Source organism: Portunus trituberculatus, chromosome 24, assembly GCF_017591435.1.
Source record: "Portunus trituberculatus isolate SZX2019 chromosome 24, ASM1759143v1, whole genome shotgun sequence".
Lineage (NCBI taxonomy): Eukaryota > Metazoa > Arthropoda > Malacostraca > Decapoda > Portunidae > Portunus > Portunus trituberculatus.
This window is the reverse complement of record NC_059278.1, coordinates 18,926,989-18,947,357: the sequence shown is the minus strand read 5'-3', so window position 1 is coordinate 18,947,357 and position 20,369 is coordinate 18,926,989. Positions and strand designations below refer to the sequence as shown.

The window sequence follows — 20,369 nt, the reverse complement described above, 5'->3', positions numbered from 1 at the left end:
GGTCCGCCTGCATGGCTATTAATTTAACGCGAACAGTCGCCTGCGCTGGCAGCCTGAAGGACAAGGCGCCAGCGGTGAGAGAGAGAGAGAGAGAGAGAGAGAGAGAGAGAGAGAGAGAGACGAAGATACTGATAATAATAATAGCGTGTCTGTAGCCTCTCAGTAATCAGAGGTTAACTATTTATAGACCGTTGAGGACACAAAGCGGACAGCGGTGTGTGGGTGTCTGCTGGTGACAACACTGACAGCGTCACCAAACTGTTTTTGGCTAACGTAAGTAATATTTTGGTGTAACTCATCATTTCTCGGTGCTGCCATGTCATAACCTAAAGTTGGTAATATCCAGGGTAACATATCAGAGAACTAACACCCGCAGATACTTAAAAATCCCAATAATGCAAGTTTTCAATATGTAAACAAACCGATCCCCTGACCCACTGCCTCTATCTCAGCCATTATCTGCCTCATCTCTCACTCTTTACAGGCCAGATAGGTCACAAAGTGAGCCATAGGCCTAATCTTTACGTCCGTTGTTGAAATATATCTGCAATTACCTGATTTGTGTGTTATGGAGGCCCAGTAAGAGGAAGCAGGCCGAGACACTATGATGTGACGTCATCACCGGCTCCCGCCCAAATGTTCTGCCGGTCTCAGATCGTTGACTTCCACTATTATAGATATTTATCTCAATTAATTTAATTCGAGTTATAAGTGGTTTTTAAAGGTTTCTAATGAGAGTTCGTTGTGTTTTACGTGTCTATCATGCTTGAGTTGAGTGATGTACGGTGATATAGAGGGTGTTTATGAAATAAATGAGAGGGCGAAAATACGTTAAAAATTACCTTCGCTATCAGTGATTTTTTATTTGAGGTTGTAGCAAAGTGTTTGCGTTTTCAAAGAAAAGTTTATGGTGAGAAAAGTGTGTAGGGTTTCTGATAAATTAAATATGTAGACTTTAAGAGTGATTTGTAGCCCTGTTGATATTGTAAAAACGCGTCAATTATAATATATTTATTTTTCTGATTCAGCGTGTTGCCAGGTTTTGATATATTGAAATGATAGTCATAATTTTCAAAAGACGTTAACGATCTTGTAGAATTAAATTGGTAAGCTCTAGAATTATTCTGAACCATGTCGAGGTTCTAACACGTTATTTAATATGTTTAAAAAATTTTTTATTAATCCTCATCCCGGCAAATTTTTTTTATTTTAGGGATTAGTTTTGATTGATAACAAATAGGAATTTTTATAGCAGTCATGTCCAGCTGCCTTTTTGAGAATTCTCATCTTCAAAATGATTTACATAACGTATATGTGTGACGTCATCAAGGGGGGACCTCCCCGGCTGGACCCAGACTGAAACCTCGCTCCAGGCCGGAAGGTGTAGGGGTGGCTCTGTGTGTGTGTGTGTGTGTGTGTGTGTGTGTGTGTGTGTGTGTGTGTGTGTGTGTGTCTTTCATGGTATAGATTGTGTGTGTGTGTGTGTGTGTGTGTGTGTGTGTGTGTGTGTGTGTGTGTGTGTGTATTTACCTAGTTGTAGTTTACAGGAACTGGCCTGTGTCCGTGCGTGTGTGTGTGTGTGTGTGTGTGTGTGTGTGTGTGTGTGTGTGTGTAATAATAATAATAATAATAAACGGTTTATTAGTTAGGCAATGTAAAAAATTACACTGAAAATGTACATTAACACAATGAACTAAAAATGCTTAACCTAACTATGTGTGTGTTTCACTGTTTGATCTGCTGCAGTCTCTGACGAGACAGCCAGACGTTACCCTACGGAACGAGCTCAGACCTCATTATTTCCGATCTTCGGATAGGCCTGAGACCAGGCACACACCACACACCGGGACAATAAGGTCACAACTCCTCGATTTACATCTCATACCTACTCACTGCTAGGTGAACAGGGGCTACACTTGAAAGGAGACACACCCAAATATCTCCACCCGGCCGGGGAATCGAACCCCGGTCCTCTGGCTTTTGAAGCCAGTGCTCTAACCACTGAGCTGTGTGTGTGTGTGTGTGTGTGTGTGTGTGTGTGCCTGCGCGTGTGTGTGCGCGCATGTGCGTGTGCGTGCGTGGGTGCGTGCGTGCGTGCGTGCGCGCGCGCAGTTTATTAATACAATAGGCAGCCGAGAGGCTGAAAATATACATTGAAGGGACGCATAGTAAAAACAAATTAGTTCTATCTAGAGTGTATGCAAAACTCCAAATGTCACTACTCCAACAGTCAGAGTTAAAAATGACGTCTGATAAAGGCCATTAAAAGCCTTGTCATTGTGAAACTAAAAAGAATGAAATGAAATCTTTAGGAATTTTGTACATAACGTGCAACTAAAAACATGAACTGGAATGTATAAGAAACAATTTTGATTACGAATTAATAAACTTGTGATTAATAGGGATGGTGCTTTTCTTGTAAGGGTCGGTGGTAGGAGGTGGTGTGGGAACAAGCTTGTTGTGGTGGCGGACTGCTCGTTGTGGCGGTGAGTCGTCAGGGATAGGGTACTAAGTGATGGTATCTTGGGTTGTTGAGTAGCTTGGTTGTGTGTGTGTGTGTGTGTGTGTGTGTGTGTGTGTGTGTGTGTGTGTGTGTGTGTGTGTGTGTGTGTGTGTGTGTGTGTGTGTGTGTGTGTGTGTGTTGGCGTCTGTACGTACAGTCTGCTTCCTACGTGATGCTGTTTTTCTACATAGCTGTATTCCCAACAAGAAGTGATATCTGTTATCTTCTTTACATGGCAGTTGACGTATATCATTGACCTGCTTTCTTTCTCCCTCCCTCCGCCCCTCCCTCCTTGTCCCTCCTTCCCTCTTCCATGCTTATCATACTTCCTTCATCCCTCCATCCCACTCTCTCTCTCTCTCTCTCTCTCTCTCTCTCTCTCTCTCTCTCTCTCTCTCTCTCTCACATTTGAATCTGACACATATAACACACACACACACACACACACACACACACACACACACACACACACACACACACACACACACACACACGTAGCTTGGAGCACAGGAAGAGTGGTGGTGAAAGATCAGCATTCCTTTCTACTTATGGTTTAGTTACTGGAGAGTCAGAGAAAGATTGAAGATACAAGAGATTGCCCTGCCACTACATTCTTAGCAAAGTAATCGTAAATACCAGGATTCTTAGTTTTTAGTTCACTCAACATCCCCGGAAAAAAAAAAAAATGTTGCAGGTTTATTTATGCATGGAAGGAAGCTAAGTTTAGTTTCCGTGGTCTTGTTAACATTAAAAATACGTGTTTGGTTAGTAAATACTCGTGTTTTTTCCCTTTTTCTTCTCCAACTTTGTCCTCATCTTCATATTTCTCCTGATTCCATCTATTCAAATAAAAAAAGATAGTAAAAACAGGAAACAATACGCAATTATTAACACCACTTCGAGAAACAAAAGCCATTTCACTCCTGCGGACACAGCTGTTAAAAAAAAAAAAAAAATAGCAGGAAGGAAAACAATACAGTCTGGGGGGGTGTCTGGGAGTTTGCCTTGGGAGGAGAGCGAGGAAACGTGACACCGCCTCGGGCCTTCCTATGCGTCGCCACAGAGGTCGAGAGGGCTTGAGGTCTTTGGGGCGTGGTGGTGGTGGTGGTGGTAGGGTCGCACCGTAAGTCCCGTAATGTGGGTGGAAAACGTTCCCTATATTTGTTCCTTTTCCGGTCTCTCTCTCTCTCTCTCTCTCTCTCTCTCTCTCTCTCTCTCTCTCTCTCTCTCTCTCTCTCTCTCTCTCTCTCTCTCTCTCTCTCTCTCTCTCTAAGCGAAATAAGAAAGAAAAACGTGCAAAATATATGTACCAGTAATATCTACTGAACCGTAACTCGTACATTTTTTTATTAGTAAATGTTGCTTTGGTTGAACTTAATGTAGCTACATGAACTCAAATATGTAAGTCTATGCAAAAATAAGGCATTCTCTCTGACAGCGCATAAAGAAAACGGGTGCAGCGGGAACACGCGGAGAACATGTCCATGATACAAGACACTCGCAGCTTGTTGAATCATTAGACTTCCTAACATTTGAATTCAGAAAAAAACACAATATAATGAATCTTCACACCTTTTTCCAAACACGCCAATAACTCATTAAATATAGCTACATAAACTGAGCCTGTGAACTTAGAGGAGAAGCCACGTGAACGTTTATAAATAACTAAAACTTCTGTTCTAAATAGGCTGCACATATGAATAACAGTAACTTCTATTCCCAACTATAATATTTGCAAGATGACGCTATTTTTACCATCTTATCATCTAACATTTTATCATCCCCTTGAAATTATACTTGTAGATGTGGATGGGTGGAGTAGAAAGAGGTGGGAGAGTTGGGGGAGGTAGTGATAATGATAGCCCGCACTGGTGGTGGCTGTAGACATGGTGGTGGGAGGGAGGAAGCTGCGTGGTGTGTATGGTGGTGGGTGATGGAAGAGGAAGAGGAGGTAGAGGGGGGATACATAACACTACAATGTCAATGACCCATCACTCGTGTGTCTGGCGAAGTAAACAGAGTGAGTGAAGGATGTTAAGCTATTCAGTACGTTTTAATATTCATTCTGCTTACAATTTGGTGATTTTATACAGCTTCAAAAACAAAAAGTAGTGAAGACTGGCTATTAACCTTCTGACCTCCATAGACCCTTTCCAGTGTAAGTAGAATCGTCTAATCATAAGCAAACTCAAGGTAAATATGCGTGCCAGTACTGAAGGGGTTAGTTAACTCGTGAATGATGAATGATGCGTTAAATAAAGGCAATCAAGTAATCGTCTTCTCTTTCCTTCTCTCTTTTTCTCCTTTTTCTTGTTCATATAACCACATTCCAATAATTTCCCTGTTTTTTCTTGTCCTTTAGTTCTTTCTTTTCCTTGGTTCGTTCCTCTCCCTTGTTTTTTTTTCTTTCCCTCTCCTCCTCTTAAAGATATATCCATCTTTTTTTCCTTCTATCTCTTTCTTTTCCTTGTTCCTCATAAACCCCTTTCCATTAGTTTTCCTTGTTTTACTTTTCTCTTGCTTCTTTCTTTTACTTGCTTTCCTTTTCCTTTCCCTCTTCTCCTCTGTCAAAAATGCTATCCATCCTTTTTCCTTCTCTCTCCTATCTCCTCTCTTCCTCTTATCTTCTCTTACAAACCACTATTGCTCATCCATAATTCCTTCCCTTCTCTTCTTCATTTCTTCTCTTACAAACCACTACGTGTTTTCAATTCATTCCCCCATCCCTTTTCTCTCTAATAGCCCTTCCTTCCCTCAAAAAAACAACTCCCTTTTGCTCCCTTCCCTCCTCTACTGCTATGCCCTCAAAAAACCCTCTATTCTGTACTCAATCGTCTTTCCACACGTAACATGAATACGGTAGCATTTTCCATTCATTCCCCGCTTCCCTCCTCTCAAAAACAACTTTCAATACACTCCCTTTCGCTCCCTTCCCTTCTCTACCCTTCAGCCCTCAAAAAACCCTCTATTCTGTACTGTCTGTCATGAATACGGTAACAAAACACTTGCATTTTCAGTCACGGCACCGCTATTACACTCAATACACTCGCTTCGTTGGCTCAGAGGCGTATTACCTGCATTGTTTTAGTCATTTTGTAAGTCACCGCATGTTCTGGGGCTACGGTACCACAGGGAACAATAGGAACGGTGCAGGTGGTGTGGTGGTGTTTTTCAGGTGGAGGGAAGGAGGTGTGGCGGGGCGTGGTGAGTTGTTCCTTGTGCTGACAGTAATGGGTGTTGTTATTGTGTTATTGTGTTATTCAGTGTTCTGCTTATCATGTCTTGAATAATGTGGCTGTTTTGTTTATTTATTTATTTATTTATTTTTTTTATCTAGGAACCCTCAAGGACGCTTACTATCAACCACTCAAGCACACACTCCAGAATAGACAAGGGATGCAGTTTTTTTCTTTTTCCTGACTTTATCTCAATCTTTCATAATTTTCACTCGAGTTGCTAAGCGTAGTCAAAACAAGGAATTTTTTTTATATATTTGTTTATTTATTTATTTATTTTATTTTTGATTCACGTCTCTAAAAGTATTCAAGGGTAATTTTTCAGTGTCTCCGTCTTTAACCCCTTCAGTGCCATGACGCGTTTCCATTTTCATTCTGCCTACTGTTTGGTGATTTTATACACCTTCAGAAACTCATGTGTGGGATTTGAATAGTGAAGACTGTGGCCATTAATCCTCTGACCTCCATAGACCTTCCTAATGTCAATAACATGGTCTAACCGTACACAAATCTCAAGATAAAAATGTGTTTCCTTATTGAAAGGGTTAGAATAGTGGCCATTAATCGTCTGACCTCCATAGACCTTCCTAATGTCAACAAAATGGTCTAATCCTACACAAATCTCAAGTTGAAATTGTGTCCCAGTATTGAGGGGGTTAACTCTCTCTGCCTTTTGTGTGGGATCGCTTAAGTTCACCGATCAAAATGTTAATGTACATAAATCACATAATTCTCAGCCAGATGAAGAAACTCGGTAATGAAATGCTACCAATGAAGAAAAAAAAAAAAAAAAGATAAGAAAGTCAGTAGAGGAAGCAGGGAAGAGGAACAGACAGACACACAGACAGTAGGGAGAGGGAAGGAGAAAAGACACAGGGGCAGTAGGGAAGAGAAACAGACAGACACACACACAGTAGGGAGGAGGAAAGGAGAAAAGATAGAGGGTAAGCAGGGAGGAGAAAAAGACACAGACAGAGAGGAGGAACAGACAGACACACAGACAGTAGGGAGAAGGGAAGGAGATAAGATACACTGATACATGGGGCACTCGGAAAGAGGAACAGACACACACACAAAGAGTAGAGAGAAGGGAAGGAGAAGACTCAGAGGAAGCAGGCAGGAGGAACAGACAGAGACACAGACAGTAAGAGGAGGGAATGAGAGAAGATACATGAGGGAGAGGAACAGACACACACACAGACAATAGGGAGGATGGAATGAGAAAAAGATACATGAGGGAGGAGGAACAGACACACAGACAGACAGTAGGGAGGAGAGGATAGGAGACAAATAGACACACAGCAGGGTTGGCCACGAGGAGTAAGCAGAAGGGCTCAGGATAACCACTGCAATTATTTAATAACCACTGCCCCCATTTCTGACCCCTGGGGGAGGGCGGCACCGAGGAGCCAGTGACCAGTGGCTCGCGTGGCCTTGGAAATGTAGGGAGAGGCTTGCAGTTTGTCAGTGAGGGAAGCAGTGCTCTCTAGTGACTCAAGCTGCTGTGATAGGAGTGATAGGTTGTGTCTTAGGTCAGTATTCAGAAAAGCTTTGCTCTCTCACCGCGACTGTTTTCCAAGGCCACAGAGGTGCTTGGCCGGGCTTGCAAGAGTGTTTCTCCCGTTGATAATGTAGAAATCTTGTCGTTCTGCATCTATAACCACAAAAATACCTTAAAAACTCGTGTAAATTTAAATAAAACCTTTTTCAAATAGTGGAGGTGAAGCATAGAAGCCCTTGAGAATATGAGCCATAAGGAGAAGCAACGTGTGTGTGTGTGTGTGTGTGTGTGTGTGTGTGTGTGTGTGTGTGTGTGTGTGTGTGTGTGTGTGTGTGTGTGTGTGTGTGTGTGTGTTGGGCAGGTGAGATGGTCGTCTGTCACGTGTTTGCGTGTCGTGTGTACATTGGAGTGAATGGTCAAGAGGCAGGTGTATCAGTGAGTGAGGAGCGGTCAAGGTGTGTTATCTCTGGTCATTTATAAATCTTCTGGTCCGAGATAGCTGGTGTGTTAGTAAGTTTGTGTGTCTGTGGCGAGGCTGAGACATGCGTTGTTGCGTGCTGTGATTACTGACTATATCTAGTTTGAGGAAATTTTGGTTTGTATGTCATTGGAATAGTGTGGGAACTGTTCTGTCGTGCTGGTGATGATAACTGCTCTGTCCATCATCCCTACATGACATTACCAAACAGTCGGAGAAGAAAATTTGTCTGTCTGTGTGGCAAGCTCCTTGTGGGATCGCTGGCCTGAAACAAGTTCATATTCTAAAACATTTCTATCTGCACCCTGATGACTTTCAAAAGCCTTTAGTTGAAGTGACACGTGTTTTTAAGGATATTTCTATGATTCTAGCGACAGATTTATGATACCTATGCATTATTAACTAGAGAAACGCCCTTGGGAACCTGGCTAATCATCTCTGTTGCCTTTGAAAATGCTCGTGAAAAGAGAGCAAAACGTTTCTGAAGACAGGCTCTACGTAGATGAAGAAATAGTAAAACCGTAGGATGGAGAAAAATCTACTACACAGTTCCTTAACTCCTTCAGTACTGAGACGCATTTTTAACCTTTATTTTTGGGTGTGATTAGATGATTTTATTTACATTAGGAAGTATCTATGGCGGTCAAAAGATTAATGGCCAGAGTCTTCACTATTCTAATCCCCACATAAGTTTCTGAAGCTGTATAAAATCACCAAATAGTAACCAGAATGAATATGAAAACGCGTCCTGGTACTGAACAGATTAAATTTCAACTGGTGTCATTAAACGTTGGTTCCTGAAACTGGCCCACGTCATCTCGTTGGCTCGCTGTGGTCAGGGTAGCCTCGGTTCGTCGCTTTGTCTTGAGTCTCCGTGAAGTGGCTGGCTCGTTACGTAGTTATAAGCTAATGCATGATAACTACTGCCCAAGTGGGGATTGCTGGTCTGGCTTGCTACATGTGTTTCTAATTGGAGCTTATGGGATGTCGTGTGGTTTGTTACATTCGTATAAGCTAATGCATGATGACGACTACTGCTTCTAATGGTGTTCTATTAGTTTAGTTTGTGAGCTTATGGAGTGTCGTGTGGTTTGCTATATTCGTATAAGCTAATGCATTTTAACCACTTCTTCCTCTAATGGGGGCTATTAGTCTGGCTTGCTACATGTGTTTCTAATGGAAGCTTATGGAGTGTGGTGTGGTTTGTGTTTGAAGTTTGAGATGGAAGCACCGAGTTTAGATGTTTGTTATCTGCTACGAAATGAGATGCGTGATCCTTGACTATACTATTCTCTTTAACCCCTTCAGTGCTATGGCGCGTTTCCATATTCATTCTGCTTACGATTTCGTGATTTTATACAGCTTCAGAAACTTGTGTGTGGATTGAAACAGTGAAGATTCTGACCATTAATCTTCTGACCTCCATAGACCCTTCCTAATGTTAATGAAAGCTATTAACCGTACACGAACTCTCGGTAAAAATGTGTCCCAGTGTTGAAGGGGTTAAACACGTGTTTCTAGAGGCATATTCTCATTAAATTAGTCACTGTAGCGGTACATTCTCATTAGTAAATGTTTCTAGAGGAATATTCTCATTAAATTTGTCAGTCTAGGGGTACATTCTCATTAGATTAGTGTTTCTAGAGGTATATTCTCATTAAATTAGTCAGTCTAATGATATATTCTCATTAGATAAGTGTTTTTTTGAGCTACATGCTAATCAGAGACGTATTTCTAGAGGTGTATTCTCTAGAACTTTGTATTTCCAATTTTCTACGACTTGACTTCATTTAAGAGGGAGGTTTTAAGACATTTATCCCTGACTTTTGGCTATTTTGGATCTGTAAGGGGACTGGCAATTAAGTGGACCATTTTTTTTTTGTTGCCCTTGGCCAGTTTTCCCCTACTTAAAAAATGAATTGGTATATCTGGTGGTATATTGCCATTAGATAACTGTTTCTTTATCTACATGCTTATCAGATGTGTGCTTTTCGAAGTATGTTTTAATTGATAAGTGAATCCTAGAGGTAGATTTTCATTGATACGTGTTGCTAGGGGTAAGTTGATATCAAATACATGTTTTTTTAGGCATTTTCTCATTAATACATAAATCTAAAGCTATACTCACATTAACCCCTTCAATACTGGAACATATTTTAACCTTGGAATTTGTGAACGATAAGACTATTTTATGGACATTAAGAAAGGTCAGAAGATTAATGGGGAGAGTCTTCACTATTTTAACCCCCCACATAAGTTTCTGAAGCTATATACAATCACCAAATAGTGAGCAGAATGAATATGACAACACATCATGGTACTGAAGAAATTAAGTACATGTTTCTATAGTCAATTTCTGTTCACTCTCCTTACTTAACTGACATTATTAGATCCAAAAGACCAATAATGACACGACAACAATGAAAACCAATGAAAGAAAAATATGAATGATACTCCGATCCATCAATTTTTAGTCAGGGGTGAATGCAGAACGTAAACAAGACACTTACTGTGGAGAGTCACGTGATAAGCCTGAAAGACGCAGCGAGGCCTGGGCAGTGAAGGAGGTGGTATCAAAGCCCGGCGTGATTGAGGCTGATAGAGTGACCTGAGACGTGGTGAGGTGAATCTTTTGTGGCGCAGATGACGAGGAACAAAACGAGGAACATAGGTCGAGTAGTGTCTGGAAGAGGAGGAGGAGGAGGAGGAGGAGGAATGAGAGGGAAATAGAATAGAGGAAAGGAGTGGAAGGAGAAAGAGTAAGTGGAGAAATGGTTAATATGAGAGAGAGAGAGAGAGAGAGAGAGAGAGAGAGAGAGAGAGAGAGAGAGAGAGAGAGAGAGAGAGAGAGAGAGAGAGAGATAACAGGAAGAGGATGAAAAATGAAATATGCATTGTACGTAAAGGGAAGAAGGTGAAAAAAAAGAGGGAAACGATAATTAGAAAGGAAGAGGAAATCAGAAAACTAAAAGAAAAAAAGAGAAATGGCTGGAAAAAGGGAAAAATGAGATAAGAAGTGGTTAACGAGAACTTAGAAGAAATAAAGGAAATCATGGAAAACTAGGAGAAAAATAGGAAATGGCTTAATAGACTAATATATAAAAAGAAATTAAACTAAGAAATGAAAAGAAGCAGCACAAGAAAAGAAAAAAGAAAAAATCAATTATACTAACATTATAAACACAACCTTTGAAAATATAGCTTAGCATCCCACCAATATTTCAAAATCACCATTGCTTCATTCCCGTCATCTAACCTAACCTAACCTAACCTAACCTAACCTAACTTCCTTCAGTATTGAGACGCCGCATTTTTACCTTGAGTTTTGGTTAGCATTAGACGATTTCATTTGCATTAGGAAGGGTCTATGGAGGTCAAAAGATTAATGGCCACAGTCTTCATTATTGTAATCCTTCATAAGTTTCTGAAGCTGTACAAAATCACCAAATAATAACCAGAATGAATATAGGAACATGTCTCGGTGCAGCTATTTAACCCCTTCACTACTAAGACACATTTTTACCTTGAGATTTGTGTACGATTAGACCATTTTATTGACATTAAAAAGTGTATGGAGGTAAGAAAATTAATGACCACAGTCTTCACAATTTTAATCCCCGTACATAAGTTTCTGAAGCTGTACAAAATCACCAAATAGTAACCACAATGAATATGGAAACATGTCACGGTACTGAAGGGGTAACGGTGCAACTATTTAACGGTGCAACTTAATTAACCTTTCCAAATCTCAAGATCAACATTCAATAAACCCACGTACCGATAAAAAGACACACAACCACCACCACCACCACCACCACCACCACCACCACCACTAGTCTCTTTACTCTAAAATGGCTCCTGGATTTAAAACACATTGTAACTTATTGATAACGTAATTGACTTGTTTTCTGATGATCAACGCACTTATTACAAGGACAGCTCACGGTTTTCCTTAAGACAACCACGCATTCCCTGGGACACCATTCAAACTGAGACCCATGAGCCACTTTAGAGTAGACACACCATACCATCACCACCACCACCACCAACCAGCAGCAGGGCAAGGTAGCAAAAGGGTATATGGGAGACTGGCGCGATTGTCTTCATAAATACAGGGCAGGACGAGAGACATTTATTGGATCAAGGTTGCATGAGTGGACAATAAAGGCTAAGAGGCAACGCTGTGTTATGGAGACGGGGGAGGAGAAGGAGGAGGAGGAAGAGGAGGAAGAGGAAGAGGAGGAAGAGATATAGGAGAACGTGGCGACCGTGTGACAAGGGTATGAATAAGTAATGAGAGGGGAATGAAATAGAGGAAAGGAGTGGAAGGAGGAAGAGGAAGTGGAGAAATGGTTAATATGAGAGAGAGAGAGAGAGAGAGAGAGAGAGAGAGAGAGAGAGAGAGAGAGAGAGAGAGAGAGAGAGAGAGAGAGGATAAAGAGCAGACAGGGAGGTATACTGTACTGTACTTAAAAGCGAGACCGTGGGAAGTGTGTGTGTGTGTGTGTGTGTGTGTGTGTGTGTGTGTGTGTGTGTGTGTGTGTGTGTGTGCGTGTGTCATCTACTAAAAGAAACATAATAACTGCTCTCTGAGGGGAATACGGTATTTCCTTTCTTTAGCCGCAGAGGGGAAAGTGAAAGACAGGACCGGAGGGAGGATGGCTGATGAGGGGACGAGAGGGGGAGAGGAGAGGGGACGAGAGCTAGGGGTGTGAGGGTTGACTGCTAGTAGAACCCCTCACTGGCTCACTTCACCGGTTGAGTTCATCCATATAGACTTCCTCTCTAATGTGTGTGTGTGTGTGTGTGTGTGTGTGTGTGTGTGTGTGTGTGTGTGTGTGTGTGTGTGTGTGTTGGTGATTTATAGACAGATATATCCCCGTGTTCCGAAAGGCTATGTTCTCTCACCTCGACTATTTTCAAATGCCACATGCAGAGACCACTAGCCGCGCCCTCAAGACTGTTTCCCACATTAATAATAGAAAAAAAATCTTATTAATCTGTCACTAGAACCATATAAACACCCTTAAAAACCCGCGTCACTTCAACTAGAGCCTATTAAATGTAGTAGATATGTATGGAGAGACATATAAGAAGGTTTAAGCAGGTACACACACACACACACACACACACACACACACACACACACACATCAGGGTCTAGCGGCGTGGGGGGCGGGTTCAACTGGGTGTGGGTGGACTGGTCGGCACGGTCTGTCTGCCAGTGTGGCGTGTGGCGGCGTGCGAGGCGGCGGTGGCATAGCGGGGCTCATACACACATACATCTTTTCCACCATCAGTGTCCAGTGCGTCTCCCTGCGTCCTTCTTCAGTGCTCGCTAAACTCTCATAGCTCTCAGCCTCTCAGCTCGCTCTTGTCTGACGCGTTGTGTGTGTTGTGTTGTTAATGTCACGTTTTGCTAATTGTGTGTGTGTTTGTGTGTGTGTGGTTGATTCCTAACTTCTTTTCTTGTAATCCTTAGCTGATAACCGAACCTAATCTCAGTGTCTAAGTTAACATACCTAAGCTCACTTCACTTAATCTAATCTCATCTTAGCTAAAATCTAATCACCTCACTGTGTCCAGGTTAACATACGTGGCCTAACTTTACCTAAGCTTACCTCACTTAACCTAATCTCACCTTAACTGAAATGCGATCAAACACCATTCTACTTCACCGAATCTTACTTTATCTTGTGTAACTGTACTTAAATCTCTACTTTATCTTATGTAACTTTACCTGACATCACTTAAACCTCACATATTCTTATCTAACCTCCTGACATCACTTAAACCTCACTCAATCGTATCTAACCTTACCTGACATCACTTAAACCTCACTCAATCGTATCTAACCTTACCTGACCACTTAAACCTCACTCAATCGTATCTAACCTCACTTGACATCACTTAAACCTCACATACCTGACATCACTTAAACCTCACTCAATCGTATCTAACCTCACCTGACACCACTTAAATCTCACTCAGTCGTATCTAACCTACCTGACCACTTAAACCTCACTCAATCTTATCTAACCTTGACAAAACGCAAACCTCACTCCAACAAAACCTACCCCAAACGGAAACTCTTCGAACAAAACGCATAGAAGTCAACCCAAAGTGAACCCAAGTGAACCCAAAGTGAATTAAAGTGAACCACCCTGAAAATACTCTATCCATTACGCTAAACTGCAGTGTGAACCGTGATCTACAAACGAGCCAACTCTTTCATCACCCCGCAAACTACGAGCAGGTGACAGGAGGGGAATAGGGGGAGAGGTGTGAGTGTGGCGTGAGGGTGAGGGTGTGGGTGTGGGTGACGCAGGTGTGTGGAAGTCGAGGGAACACCTGACGCGGAACACACAGAGAGAGAGAGAATGGAGAGCCTGGGGAAGCATCTCTCTGGCGTCACCTCCTACGGGAACTTGGACCGCCGTGATGTAGCTTCCACTGCATCTATTTCCTCCACTCCTGCCTCGCTCAATGCCTCTACTGCTGGGGAATCCATGGTAGGTAACGCAGGAAGAGGAGGAGGAGGAGGAGAAGGAGGAGGAAGAGTGGTATTGTGTGTTAAGTGTTTTGTGTTATCGAGTTTATTGCTTCTCGTTATTTGAAATATGAGTTTTTTTTATATTTATTCTGTATTGGTAACGGAGTAGTAGTAGTAGTAGTGGTAGTAGTAGTAGTAGTAGTAGTAGTAGTAGTGGTATTAGGTGTTATTATCATTATCTTGTGTTACTGAATGTCTTAACCTTCATTACTTATTATATGTGAGTTTTTTTTTCTATTTCCTTTTAATTCTAAGACTATAGTGTGTTAGGGAATGCTTGGTAGGTAAAATAGTAGTAGTAGTAGTAGTAGTAGTAGTAGTAGTAGTAGTAGTAGTGACAAAGAATAAAGAGATACACTACAGGTATCCTTTTGAAATAAACTACAAAACAAACAACATCGTTTTTATTGTTTTTCTTATTATTACTCAAATAATGTGGCTATTGTTTGTTTGTTTCAAGACTAGTAATAGTAGTAGTAGTAGTAGTAATAGTAGTAGAAGTAGTAGTAGTAGTAGTAGTAGAAGTAGTAGTAGTTGTTGTTGTTGTAGTTGTTGTTGTTGTTATAGTTGTTTTTTTTGTTGTTGTTGTTGTATTATTATTATTATTATTATTATTATTATTATTATTAGTAGTAGTAGTAGTAGTAGTAGTAGTAATATGTGTTCTTTTATATACTGTTCTGCATATCAACACTCGAGATATCAGACACTCTTCTTTCTTTCTTTATTGGGTTCATTAGGAAGACTGTGTTGTGATCTTCTGTCTCTTACTGTCTTTCCTTTTGACTTTCATTCTAAATTAGTCCTTTTCATTTTGAGTTGTCAAGTGGTAACGGGAGGAGAATATGACCATCTCCTCCTCCTCCTCCTCCTCCTCCTCCTCCTCCTCCTCCTCCTCCTCCTCCTCCTCCTTGGCACCTGTCGTAGTGTGGGTACGTAAAGTGACGAAAGATATTTTGGTGTGGGTCATCAGGGTGGGCGGGTCTCTCTCTTTGTGTGTGTGTGTGTGTGTGTGTGTGTGTGTGTGTGTGTGTGTGTGTGTGTGTGTGTGTGTGTGTGTGGGTACAAGTTTTTTTTTCCAAAGTTCCCCTCTAGTTCACATTTTTGGAGCATGTATTTGTGTATTTTTGTATGTTTTCCCCTTCGTACTTTGAACTTCGTCCTAATTCTGCGTTTGCCTCACCTTGCCACTCAGTTTGTCTAATTATATCTCTCTCTTTCTTCTCGCAGGTGAGTGTCTGCAGCTTAGTTAGAGGCAGCAGGGACCAGGTGAGACGTGTGTGTGTGTGTGTTTGATGGATTCTAATTTGTGACGTGTGTATGTTATTTTTTGGTCTCTCTCTCTCTCTCTCTCTCTCTCTCTCTCTCTCTCTCTCTCTCTCTCTCTCTCTCTCTCTCTCTCTCTCTCTCTCTCTCTCTCGGCCAGTTTTACAATGAGTCGTGCTGCATAAGAATATTTCCTTTTATAAGTGAACAGTTAAGATATGCGTTTGAGAGAGAGAGAGAGAGAGAGAGAGAGAGAGAGAGAGAGAGAGAGAGAGAGAGAGAGAGAGAGAGAGAGAGAGAGAGGTCGAAGGTTATTATTATTATTATTATTATTATTATTATTATTATTATTATTATTATTATTATTATTATTATTATTATTATTATTATTATTATTGTTATTATTATTATTATTATTATTATTATTTTAGCATTAGTGTATTTTAGGCTCTAAGACGATCAGAAACTACGACATTCCCTGCCTATAACTTTTAATGAGGCTGATATTACGAGACTTTCCCGCTTTGATCTTCCTCACTCGCTCCTTCCCTTCCTTTCCTCCATCCCTCCATCCCTTTCCCTCTCTTCATCCATCCCTGCCCTCCTTCTCTTCTCCCTTCTCTTCCCTTCTCTCCTCCTTCCCTCCTCCCCTCCTTATCTCCTCTCCTTTTCTCCTCCTTCCCTCCTTTCCTCCATCCCTCCTCTCCTTTTCTTCTTCCCTCCTTCTCTCCTCCCCTCCTTCTCTTCCCTCCTCTCCTCCTTCCCTTCTCTCCTTCCCTCCTTCCCTTCTCTCCTTCCCTCCTTCCCTCCTCTCCTTCTACGTATCCCCTCCCTCCTTCCCTCCATCCCTTTCCTTCTCTCCTTCTCTCCCTCCCTTCTCTCCTGCTCTCCTCCTCTCCTCCCTTCTCTTCCCTCCTCTCAATCCCTTCATCCCTTCTCTCCTTCTCTCCTTCTTCTCCCTTCCTTCTCTCCTCCCTCCTCTCCTTTTCTCCTTTCCTCCTTCCCTCCATCCCTTCTCTCCTTCCGTCCGTCTCTCCTTCTCTCCTCCTTCCCTCTTTCTCTCCTTCTCTTCTCTTTTCCCTCCTTCCCTTCCTTCCAGCCTTCCTTGCGTTATAATGAGCAGCGAGGCGTATAGATAAGTTTTCTCCCTTCCTTTCCTCTCGCTTTCCTTCCTTTCCTCCGGTTTGATGTATATTGAACAGTGAAGCGTATGAATAAGTTACTTCCTTCCTTCCTTCCTTCCTTCCTTCCTTCCTTCCTTCCTTCCTTCCTTTCTTTCTTTCTTTCTTTCTTTCTCTGACTTATGGAATGAATGTTTATGTAGATTATTCTTTTTCTTGTTTTCCCTTCCTTCTTTCCTTTTATTTTTCTTATCGTCATTCCTTCCTTTTTTCTTTCCTCCTTTCTCCTTTTTGGTTTGTGATAAGGAATGAGGCTTATTTCTATATTTTGTTCTATTTCTTTCTTTCTCCCTTCCTTTCTTTCCTTTCTTCCTTGTCTAAGTTACCCATACACTTTCCCTCCTCGTCCTTCTAACCTTCCGTCTCCTTATTATTTTTTTCCTCCTTTTCCTCTCTTTCTTTGCTCTTTTCTTGTCTAAATCATTCATACTTTCACTCTCTTTATCCTTCTCTCTTCCTCCTCATTCTCTTCTTTCCTCTTCCTTTCCTACCTTCCTTTACTCTTTTCTTATCTAAATCACTCATTATACTTTCACTCTCTTTATTCTTCTCTTCCTCCTCATTCTCTTTTTTCCTCTTCCTTTCTTCTTTTCTTGTGTAAATTACTTTCATTTTCTTTCTCCTCCTTGTCCTTCTCTTCCTCTTCATTCTCTTCCTCCCTCTTTTTTTTTGTCTAACTTACTCATATAAACTTTCATTCTCCTCCTCCTCCTCCTCCTCCTCCTCCTCCTCCTCCTCCTCCTCCTCCTCCTCCTCCTCCTCCTCCTCCTCCTCCGCCTCGTCGTCGTATTCCTCTTCCTCCTCTTGCTCCTTTTTCTTCTTATTCTTTTGTATATTCCATTGTGTTGCGTCCAATATGAGAACCTTAAGCTTTACATGTCTCCCTCCCTCCATTGTGTTGCCTCGGTGGGGGATTATATTTGTGTTTCCTGCAACTTGTGACGGAGCGAGGGAAGTTTCGGCTGCTTGATGGCTTTGAGGGAAGGGATGACGAAGGGGATGAAGGGAGAAAACAAAAGACAAAGGGAAAGATGGGGGAGAGGTGATGCTGTAGTGGAAGAAAACGTTATAAGAGACAGAAGGAAGGGCAGGGAAGAATGGATAATGAAGGGGAATGATAAAGTTATGGAAGGAGTAGGAGGAGGAGGAGGAGGAGGAGGAGGAGGAGGAGGAGGAGGAGGAGGAATTATGGTGCTGGTGGGGGAGGAACTGGGAGAAGCGATAAGGTTTTGAGAGAGAGAAATGGAAGAGGAGGAGGAGGAGGAGGAGGAGGAGGAGGAGGAGGAGGAGGAGGAGGAGGAGGAGGAGGAGGATATGTGGGTATGATAAAGGTGGATGAACTGTGTGTGTGTGTGTGTGTGTGTGTGTGTGTGTGTGTGTGTGTGTGTGTGTTTGACTTAAGGAACTAGAAAAAAAGACATTGATTTAATGCACCACAACAAGGGGGTCAAATGGCGCCGCTAGAGAGAGAGAGAGAGAGAGAGAGAGAGAGAGAGAGAGAGAGAGAGAGAGAGAGAGCGTGAAGATGAACACTTTCGTAATAGTGAAGGGCAAATGAGCGTGATTTTATTTCCATCTCGCTAACCAGAGTGACTTCACTGACCACTCTCTCTCTCTCTCTCTCTCTCTCTCTCTCTCTCTCTCTCTCTCTCTCTCTCTCTCTCTCTCTCTCTCTCTCTCTCTCTCTCTCTCTCTCTCTCTCTCTCTCTCAGCGTCACAGTTTAGGTCTCCGCTGCTCCTCTCACTCACTCACTCACTCACTGGCCACCTCAGATGTAAACATTTCTCCATCATTTCCTTTCACGTGAAGCTGTGAGGGGGAGGTTACTTCCTGGAAAGGAGGAGGAGGAGGAGGAGGAGGAGGAGGAGGAGGAAAAGGGGGATGCCTATATAAAGGAGAGGAAGAGGAAGGAACGTGTGTTCAGAAGGAGAGAAAAGAGAAAATGAAACTGATATCAAGGAGTTTAAGGAGGAGGAAGAGAAGAAGAAGAAGAAGAAGAGAAGAAGAATAAGAAGAATACAATAATAATAATAATAATAATAATAATAAGAATAAGAGAATAAGAATGAAAATAATAAGAATGATAATAAGATAATAATAATAATAATAATAATAATAAGAAGAAGAAGAAGAAGAGGAAGGAAAAGCATGCCCACAAGAAAATGAAAGAGATTAAAGAGGAATAAGAAAGAGAATAAAAAGAAAAGAACGAAGAAGACGAAAGAGAAGAAGAAAAACGAAGGAAACTGATATGTAGAAGAAAAGATTGAAGAGGAGGAGGAGGAGGAGGAGGAGGAGGAGGAAGAATGAAAAATGGAAGTTCCCTCAAGGTGTTTGCTCGGCCCGTTCCCTTTATGAGGCGAAAACAGGTGTGTTTCTTGCCCTCTCACGCCTTGCTAGTCGTGACCACCTGTTGCGGAGACGTGAAGGCCGCGGGTACCTCTCTCTCTCTCTCTCTCTCTCTCTCTCTCTCTCTCTCTCTCTCTCTCTCTCTCTCTTTGCCTTGTTTTGTCTCAATCTCTCTCTTTGTGGGTCATGAGGGTCTTTTTTCCCTCTCTCTCTCTCTCTCTCTCTCTCTCTCTCTCTCTCTCTCTCTCTCTCTCTCTCTCTCTCTCTCTCTCTCTCTCTCTCTCTCTCTCTCTCTCTCTCTCTCTCTCTCTCTCTCTCTCTCTCTCTCTCTCTCTCTCTCTCTCTCTCTCTCTCTCTCTCTTCTAGTGCCTTTTCTTATGTCACGTCTCAGCTGTTCAGTAAAGGAGGGAGAAGGAGGAGAGAAGGAGTGAAGGAGGAAGAAGGGAAGGAGGGAGGGAGTGGAGGAGGAATGATGTAGGGAGAGAAGAAGTGGAGGGAAGGTGTGTAAAAAAGGAGTGGAGGAGAGGAGGAATGACTGACGGAGGGAGGGAGGGAAGGAGGGAAGGAGTGACGAGGTTCCTATCCTTTTATATTGTTGTGAAATGTAACGGTGGACTGTGGAAGGAAAGCGTACAAGGACGAGGTACCTGCAAGTAATTAGAGGGAGACCAGGTAAATGCAGGTACAGGTACAGGCACAGGGACAGGTTAACCTTCATTTTTTTTTCCTTTCTTATTTCAGGTTCGTTTTTTTCTATTCTTTTTTTTATCTTCCTCTTTGTGTGTTTTTCTCGGATGAAGTGTGTTTCTAGAGAGAGAGGGAGAGGGAGAGGGAGAGAGAGGGAGAGGGAGAGGGAGAGAGGGAGAGGGAGATTTCCACAGATTTTCTCATTACCAGTCAAAAATTTCCTTGTATTATCGCAGAGAGAGAGAGAGAGAGAGAGAGAGAGAGAGAGAGAGAGAGAGAGATTTCCACAGATTTTCTCATTACCAGTCAAAAATTTCCTTCTATTATCGCTTGTTTGCTACTTTTCCTTCCAGCAATTTCCTGTGTCTTTATCCCTCATCTCCGTTTCACTTTCCCTTTCACTTTCCTCTGCACTTGGCGTTTTCCCTTCAGCGCTCACCATTACGCCATTGTTTCCAGCATTATTTTCACTGGAATCAATCGGGAACATTTGCTAAAGTTACCGCTGTACTTACCACGTATCAGCTGGATGGAGAAAACGACTTGCCGGAGAGAACATGAGAGAAAACAATGATATGAAGCGGCAACTAAACTGTTTACGGATATTGTGAGTTC

At 42.1% G+C, this 20,369-nt stretch overlaps 1 protein-coding gene across 4 annotated transcripts in view; it reads left to right on the top strand.

Moving 5' to 3' along the window:
* Positions 1-20,369, top strand: part of LOC123508399 (venom dipeptidyl peptidase 4-like) — a 102,667-nt gene that overhangs the window by 13,171 nt on the left and 69,127 nt on the right. Inside the window, exons 1-2 of one of the 4 annotated variants that reach the window (XM_045262123.1) lie at positions 7,777-7,839; positions 13,828-14,229. The exons of 1 other annotated variant lie outside the window; for it this stretch is intronic. In XM_045262123.1, coding sequence (XP_045118058.1) covers positions 14,098-14,229 — 132 coding nt within the window. In that variant the 5' untranslated portion in view covers positions 7,777-7,839; positions 13,828-14,097. Of the gene's footprint in view, positions 1-7,776; positions 7,840-12,959; positions 13,024-13,549; positions 14,230-20,369 lie in introns of those variants that run through there. 2 more of the 4 variants (XM_045262125.1, XM_045262124.1) reach the window with 2 other exon arrangements.